Raw genomic sequence first — 9261 nt, 5'->3', positions numbered from 1 at the left:
TTTTTACTTGAAAGGGCCCGGCCACATGTTAGCGGTGCGGCGCCGCCGCCGCCGCGCGGCGCGGCACCGCAGAAATCTGCGGCACCGCAAACCGCTCTGCGGCGACGCCCGCCGCAACGCAAAATTTTGCGGTGCCGCGCTGCGGCGCCGCAAAGCGGTGCGCGGCGCCGCGCGCGGTGCCGCAAAGCGGCGAGTTTCGCCGCGCGCGGTGCCGCCAAGCGGCGTGCGGCGCCGCGTGCGATGCCACGCTGCATAGTAAAGAATAAAATTCGACTACCAGTTGTTTAATCAGACATGGATCCCTTCACACGTGTTCTGCTCTTGCTGTTGTTATAGCGATAGCGGTTCGCCAAAAAACGCTGCAAATGGTGGTAAAGGTATGAAAATCGGTACGATTGATCTTTACGACATTTGAAACAATTTGACCCGAAGCACCAACAAATAAAAAAAACGAGAGCAGTTATGACGTCATCTTCTTTTTGTATGAAATTTAAAAAAAATTTGTTTAGAAACCTATCGTGTGTAGTATTAAACGAAAGGGCTTTCTGAGCTGATTTCAAAAATATATCACGTCATTACATTTGAGTAATTTTTTTTGATTATAATAAAAATATTTTTCAAATCATACCAAGTTTGGGTTTTTCCAGATACAATACCGTTAAAATTTTTTTGTTAAATATACCTCAAATTATACCTAATATCCTCATATCTATATCTATTTATTATTTATCTTCTTCTTCTTCCTCGCGTTCTCCCGGCATTTTGCCACGGCTCATGGGAGCCTGGGGTCTGCTTGGCAACTAATCCCAGTAATTGGCGTGGGCACCAGTTTTTACGAAAGCGACTGCCATCTGACCTTCCAACCCAGAGGGTAAACTAGGCCCGTATTGGGATTAGTCCGGTTTCCTCACGATGTTTTCCTTCACCGAAAAGCGACTGGTAAATATCAAATGATATTTCGTACATAAGTTCCGAAAAACTCATTGGTACGAGCCGGGGTTCGAACCCGCGACCTCCGGATTGCAAGTCGCACGCTCTTACCGCTAGGCCACCAGCGCTTCATCTATTTATTATTTATATTCATTGTATTTGTTTAGTTGTGTAAAAGTAGGTACCTACTTTGTTTTGTAATTATAACATGATATTGCACCGCCTACAAGTTATCTGATTTGCCCGAAGGTTGACTGGTAGAGAATGCATTTTAGCATTAAGTCCGCCTTTTGTACGTTTGTATTTTCATTTGTGCAATAAAGATTAAATAAATAAATAAATATATATAATTCTAATAAAGCAATTTTGAAAATATTTACATTTAGTATATTTGTTTTAATTTTTTCTACTCCCGTACCTTTATTTGTCATTTAAAAGGTCATACACACACACACATTTAAACCCCTATGCTATAGTTGTCAAGACAAGTCTTTAGTCTATTCCCCAAAAAAGTATTTGTGCATACACGCAGTATCTTTTTGGTACGTTTACGATACTTCGTGTAATCACCACTTAAAAAATATTGTATGAAATACATTGTTGCCAACCTAATTTTAATTGTCATCTCTGACAGATGAGTACTAAGTGCATTGCTGCCAATTTACAAAATATTCATTAGGTTCTATAGTAGAAACAATAAAATTCCTTCAGAAGTCAGAAACGCGCATGTGACACCCGTAATATAGCAAGATCCATAGACTACGAACACCGCTTAGCGTTGCTTGTTAGTCTCCATAGGCTACTGTGGCCAAAATAGAGAAAAAAAAACTATCCAAAATTGTAATTTAACTAAGAGCAAGTACCAGGGCCTCATGAGTTACTAGAAGGTGTCGCTGACCATACGGTCATGGGGCGCGGGGCGCGGTGGCTGGGTCGCGTATCTTAGCTGTATACTTTTGGTTTGTTTACCTACATACATGTCCTATATGATTCCACTTGTTTAAAGTATTATTTTTGTTGAATGAAAAATATTTGTTAAATTTACAATTTTTTTTCAAAGTAAGTGCTTGGTCGTAGAAAAAGATTTGTATGCAACGTTGTTTAACGGAGTCAAAAAATACTCGTGGCGTCTTTATTAACAATTTTCGGCTTCGCCTCAAATTGTTACTCACGCCACTCGCCTTTTTTGACCCCTCTTAAACAACGGTTGCATAAAATACTATTTCAATTTTACAAAGTGTAATAATACCCCTGCCGAATTACTCATAATGTCATTCGGGTAAAATAAGAGTATTGAAACTTGGTTTACATGTTCCTTTGGTAATATCTAAGCTTTAAGTAAGAAAAAGTTCTCATGAGTGGGGGGTGGAGAACTCGGGGAAAGGGGGGGGGGGGGGGGGGTTAAAGGTGAGTTTTTTCAGTTAATTCTTACATAGATAATTTTTACTACGACTTATAGATTCCGAGATATAAGCGACTTTCTGGAAAAACTATGCTTTCTATTTAAATATTTAATTGAGAGATTCATAGATCACACTTTGTAAAATTGACAAATTAAAAAAAAAATACTTCATGTAATTATTTTCAAAATTGCTTTCTTAGGGTTAGATATGAGGATATTAGGTATAATTTGAGGTATATTTTACAAAAAAATATTGAACGGTATTGTATCTGGAGAAGACCAAACTTGGTATGTTTTGAAAATTATTTTTATTATAATTAAAAAAAATGACTGAAATGTAATGATATGATATTTTTGGAATCGGCTCAGAAAGCCCTTTCGTTTAATACCACACACGATGGGTTTCAAAACAGTTTTCTTTAAATTCCGTACAAAAAAAAGATAACTCATCTCGTTTTTTTTTTATTTAATGGTGCTTCGGGTCAAATTGTTTCAAATGTCCTAAATATCAATCGTACCGATTTTCATACCTTTAACATCATTTGCAACATTTTACTGAATTTCTCGGTGTACTGCCAGCGCTATTAAGGCGCAGAAATAAAAAAGCGGCCAAGTGCGAGTCGGACTCGCCCATGAAGGGTTCCGTATTTAGGCGATTTATGACGTATAAAAAAAAACTACTTACTAGATCTCGTTCAAACCAATTTTTGGTGGAAGTTTACATGGTAATGTACATCATATATTTTTTTTTAGTTTTATCATTCTGTTATTTTAGAAGTTACGGGGGGGGGGGGACACACATTTTACCACTTTGGAAGTGTCTCTCGCGCAAACTATTCAGTTTCAGTAAAAAAATGATATTAGAAACCTCAATATCATTTTTGAAGACCTATCCATAGATACCCCACACGTATGGGTTTGATGAAAAAAAAATTTTTGAGTTTCAGTTCGAAGTATGGGGAACCCCAAAAATTTATTGTTTTTTTTCTATTTTTGTGTGAAAATCTTAATGCGGTTCACAGAATACATCTACTTACCAAGTTTCAACAGTATAGTTCTTATAGTTTCGGAGAAAAGTGGCTGTGACATACGGACGGACAGACAGACGGACAGACAGACAGACAGATAGACAGACAGACAGACAGACAGACAGACAGACATGACGAATCTATAAGGGTTCCGTTTTTTGCCATTTGGCTACGGAACCCTAAAAACAATTGGAAAGAAAATTTTGGGTGAACCCATATCTTCGTATGAAGATGCAAATCATTTCAAAATAAAATACCGGCGCGGCACCGCAGAAATCTGCGGCGCCGCACGCCGCTCGGCGGCACCGCGCGCGGCGAAACTCACCGCTTTGCGGCACCGCGCGCGGCGCCGCGCACCGCTTTGCGGCGCCGCAGCGCGGCACCGCAAAATTTTGCGTTGCGGCGGGCGTCGCCGCAGAGCGGTTTGCGGTGCCGCAGATTTCTGCGGTGCCGCGCCGCGCGGCGGCGGCGGCGCCGCACCGCTGACATGTGGCCGGGCCCAAACTGATCTTGCGTAGTACGTAATAATGAAGGATTCTGGTAAGCGTTTGCTTATAATTAATACCTAACTATATACTAGTAAATATGTGTTTCTTTACTTAAGTTAATAGGGCTGCTTACGGTTGTTATGCATGTTATAAATTTACTGTATAGCAGGGGAAGTAAGAGAAAAAAAATAAGAACAGCAGTGTAACTTTTATAGTGTGGAAACGAAACGATAAATATGATTAAAATGATCTCATAATATGTACCTACCTAATGAAAATTTTAAATATTTGTAATTGTTAAGCTAGTAGTTCTTAAGTTAACTGTGGTATAGGCAGGTATAATTTATGTTGTTGTGTCCTTACAGGGCGTCACTTAAACTAACCCAATAATATGTACCACCTTTATAACTGGTTTGTGATATGCAATAAATGATTATATTCTATTCTATTCTAACATATTTAGTAACTTCAAAATCTAAACATCTAAAAACATTAGGTACTTAATGTAATTGGTATCGTTTGTTCCAGAATGCTGTACACATACCTGTCCGTGTGGTGGCTGGTGATTGTGGCGACGTTGTGCGCGCCCGAACACGCGCCCGGCGCCGATCACGAGCCGCACGGCGCCGACGCACATGTGAGTTGCCTTCATATATCATCCAACCTACATAATACCTATGGAGTCGACCGGACAAACTTATAACTTACAGGGCCACCAACTTACAGCCAAACAAACAATGCAGTATTATACTTATAGGGCCACTTTCATCATTCACTAACCCAGGGTTAACCGGTTAAACCATGGTTACCAGTAGGTACCTACTATCTGATACTGGGTTAAAGGTTTGACCCCGGGTTAGTGGGATGGTACAACACTTAGTGGCGCTTACAATTAGTTACTTGTTAGTTTTACTCTACTAATAAGTTTATTTGCCAAAAATGTAATTTTTGATACAAGCTTTTATAGCTGACTGTACTTTTCTTTCAACAGTCAACTATCATAGAGTTCCTGCGTCCATTATCAGTTAAGCTCGATGATACCATAATATTGCATTGTCACCCAACTTAATTAGATAGTTTTACTGGGCCTTTTCCGCAAGTCGACAACCATTGCGCATTTATTTTGCGTGAAAAACGAGTTAGCTCTACTCTAGCCACCTCAGCTCCTCCATGAAACCTAGCAGTACTCAGGTTGCTAACTGCGTCCTTCAGTGTGTACGGAGTCCCTAGGTATTGGTTCCTGTATACTTCTACCTGTATACAGTGTAGGAAATATGTTTTTTAAAATTTTGTAAATTTACCTCTGGCCATCCTCAGGAGTCATCAGAGGAGCACGTAGCGCCGCTAGAGAAGCGCTCGCCGCACTACAACTTCGGCCTCGGCAAGCGCGCCTACAGCTACGTGTCCGAGTACAAGCGCCTGCCCGTCTACAACTTCGGGTTAGGGAAAAGGTTAGCATACTGTAGAATGGGTCATAGCAGCAGCATAAGCATCTTTATTATACTAAAACATGTCAAAAAATAAATAAAAATAACTTAAAATTACAATGCGGGTAGGTCCCGAAGACGCTGGATGCGTTACCCCGCTGAACTGCCAAACTGATGCGTTGAGCGAGGCACCTGCCAGCTCTCCGGGCCCCATTTGCGTCCCTGAGTCTCTTTGAAAGGTCTCCAAAGAGACTCAGGTCGCAAGGACCCCACGGACCCCCGTCTCGACGCCGAACGGAACAAAACTGTATTCAATTTCTAGATCAGCGGTTCTCAATCTTTTTTTTTGACGGAACCCTTTTGGAAAGCGAAATACTTGATGGAACCCTACAATAAAACAATAGTTTTTAGAAGTGTATTTTTTTATTAAATAAGCATAATTCTAAATTCTTGCGGAACCCTAAGGGTTCCGCGGAACACACTGAGAATGGCTGTTCTAGATCATAATAACAAATGTGACTCCTCCTCCAACTAAACGTCCTATTAAACAGGTCAGCTCTTTAATTACCTACTTACAAACCTTATTAAAATTAAAACATTATTATTTTCACCAGGTCTCGCCCATACTCCTTCGGGCTGGGCAAGCGCTCCATATCCGAAGATGATCAGGACGAAGAACTCGCCAACGACATTGAACAGGCGATGGACAGAGAACTCTTCGACCAGTACGACGATGCCCCTGGTAACTACTTCGTCCAATTATAAAACACCAGCAAATAAAAAAAACCTACTTAAAAGTGACGTTCAAATGTCAACTGAAGCTGCATTTACTGTTGCGGCGTTTCAGACCGCGTAGCTATAAGATGCCAATCGCTAACGCTCCGTAGCGATCGAAACGCAACTGTCACTGTCGCACTAATATGGAAGAGTGATAGAGAGACACAAAGCATTTCGTTGTCGTAGCGATAGCGATTGTCACCTTGGCTAGGCCGGCAGTCGCTATCAATGTCCTTGATAAAAATTGAATGATGTTCGCCGCTGCATTACTGCCGCCATTATGACGTCCATCGACGGTCAAGTCAAAATGGGCCCTCGGAACGGGGACTGGACGTTTTATGTGAGGTCTAGCTCTCCAATCTCCCACTCACTGTTAGCCCAAAGATACAGTTATTTCGACCAATGAACGGTAAAAATCACATTATGTATAGAAAAATATATGAACTGCACTTGGTACATTGTTTTTTAAGTATCCCAAAGTAAGATGTCTTACATTCAAGCGCTTATCTCAAGACATGCCATTTTGTCACGTGTGGAATACAACCCCTTGCCTAGTCACGTAAACAGGTAGGTTTTTCTTTATGGTTACGCCGTAGTCCGCACCCTTTTAAAATTTAGGTCAATCGTGCAAGTGTTTAGTGTGAAAAGGTTAGTTGATTTATTGCCATCTTAAAACCCTTATTTGCAACACTTTTTATAGGTACTTTTATCATCTTAGAATTACAATACAATACAATATCACAATGTACCTTGTATGTTTATTACCTGCATTCAAATTTATATTAAGCTTTAATAAAAACTTGCAGTTGAGCCTACAATTTAAATGACATCAGAAATGTATTATGGTGTTATTACATATTTACAACCCGACGCAAATGAGGGGAAGGGGGTATTATAAATTCAACAAATATGTACCTACACGTGTCATACACGTATTCATGTGTATGTGTGTGTGTGTGTGTGTGTGTGTGTGTGTGTGTGTGTATGTGTATTCATGTGTATTGACATTACAGCTGATGAAAGTAATGAACTTATGAAAGTAATGACTCGTTGGAATTAGCTGAGTATTAATAAATAATTATTTGTTTTCAGTTTACGAAGAAAAACGCGCTCGTCCATACAGCTTCGGCCTCGGCAAGCGCTTCGCTGACGATTTATCAGAGGAGAAGCGCAAGATGTACGATTTTGGCCTCGGCAAGCGACTACCGCTCTACAACTTTGGACTCGGCAAGCGCGCTAGGGGCTACGACTTCGGCCTCGGCAAACGGTATAACAGCAAGTTCAATTTCGGCCTAGGGAAGCGGGAGAGGGATATGCACAGGTTTAACTTCGGCCTCGGAAAGCGGTCCGCTGACGATGCCTATGAAAGTGTTGAAGAGTAAATTTAGTTTTTTTGTTTTGTGGGAAATTTCGTGGATGGGTTTAGTAGCTTTTCTTTGAGTGTTGTTAAAATAAAAGCAATTTGAAAAAAAATTATATGTGATGTAAAATATTTTAAAAATTATTGTTACATATTTTGTAATTAGTTTATCGGGTTTAGCTTATTTATTATTATTTTTTTACATGAGACGGTTTACTTGTGAAAAAACCAGCCAATTTTCACAAGTAAATCATGAATAGGTATTTAATCTGTTTCCACGTAACTTCTCACAATCGACTTATTAAATATAATGTACAATTATTTTAAGACCTCGAACTGGACTAAAAATTCCTTCAATTATTGTAACTATAGAAAAAAACTAATAAGTAATAACGAATAAACAACTAGAGAATGGCCTCATAAACTTAAAGGCGACATTTGTAAAATGAAAATTTTAAAAAGAGATTTTTTTTGTCAATTTCCAGTTTCTAAACTAAATAAACTTCGCCTAACTACTGGACTCTGAACATGTATTTTAACGTAAAATTCAATTAAATTTGTTTTTTGTAAATTGTTGTTATAAATACATCCAAGTTATTTATGTAAAAGTTGTAAATTAAGCTAAGTAACACTTAATGAAAAGTAAAGTCACGATTCTTTTTTTTTTACAATTTAGTTAATTTAGAATGAAATTCGTAGTGCCATAAGTGTCAATATCATGTCTTAAAAATTCTTTGAGAATTCTAATTTATTATCTCCGTTGGAATCGTGGCTCTATGACTCATAAGTCATAAATACTTACTACCTAATTAAGTATTGATATAAGTTTCCTTAAAGCATAAGATGTGTTGTTTTCAATATAATCATTAAAACAATTATACAAATCATAGCAAGATTGCATTCATTCTATGTTATTATTTGAACCTTACCCCGTGATCCTGTCTATAAGAGCTAATTAAGAAATCTGTCTTATATCTGGCCCATCGAATATATCAGCAAAAAGTATTCGAATACGATACGAACGATGAAACATAATAAAACAGTCTCAGCGCTACGCCGGCGGACCAAAAAATGTCGAGTACCTACCTACTTAGGTGAGTATACAGCAGGCCATTAAGTACCTATATTTTACAAGCTTTTATTTAACTTGCCTACCTATGTATGAACATACATAGTACCCGTACAAACGTACGGGTCATATCTTGCAAGTTAAATTTGACCCACTTCCCGATTTCCAATTACCTACAGTTCATATTTGCATCGTATTTATACTAATAGCTTCACATAATATAATAAATCACTACATAGTATAAAACAAAGTCGCTTCCCGCTGTCTGTCTGTCCGTATGTATGCTTAGATCTTTAAAACTACGCAACGGATTTTGATGCTGTTTTTTTTAATAGATAGAATGATTCAAGAGGAAGGTTTATGTATAATTTGTTAACCCGTGCGAAGCCGGGCGGGTGGCTAGTACATAAATAAAATAAAGTTATATGATGCCTGGCTAGGAGAGATACAATTACGGATCATTAAATTGACCCTAATAAAAGTTATACCAAAAATATAAGTTCAGTGAATATTAACTTTACATTCACTCTCTTTACCTCGGATTAAGGATTATGGTCTAAATAAAATAACCAAAGCCTCAGATTTAGGTATCCTAGGTAAAATTATTCCTAGGTAACTTTAGTATGCAGTTTATGACCTAATTAAGTACCTAAGATATGTCTTTTAGCTCAGTCTGTCTAAAATAAAAAGTATTTTTAGATAAAAGTTATTACAATTATTCAAAAAGTTATTCAGTGCGACTAATTTACTTATATATTATTTTGATAATTTTAATGATTA

General features: G+C 38.4%; 1 protein-coding gene across 1 annotated transcript; it reads left to right on the top strand.

Moving 5' to 3' along the window:
• The first annotated feature begins 4377 nt into the window (after positions 1–4377).
• On the top strand, positions 4378–8316 carry LOC134654504 (allatostatin-A). The gene is made up of 4 exons (XM_063509950.1): positions 4378–4485; positions 5166–5299; positions 5890–6017; positions 7145–8316. Exons 1-4 carry the CDS (start codon positions 4378–4380, stop codon positions 7432–7434), a joined length of 660 nt encoding a protein of 219 aa, XP_063366020.1. The 3' UTR covers positions 7435–8316.
• Positions 8317–9261: the final 945 nt, after the last annotated feature.

The sequence above is a fragment of the Cydia amplana genome, chromosome 15 (assembly GCF_948474715.1).
Source record: "Cydia amplana chromosome 15, ilCydAmpl1.1, whole genome shotgun sequence".
Classification (NCBI taxonomy): domain Eukaryota; kingdom Metazoa; phylum Arthropoda; class Insecta; order Lepidoptera; family Tortricidae; genus Cydia; species Cydia amplana.
The sequence above is the reverse complement of the archived record's forward strand: the minus strand, read 5'-3'. Positions and strand labels throughout refer to the sequence as shown.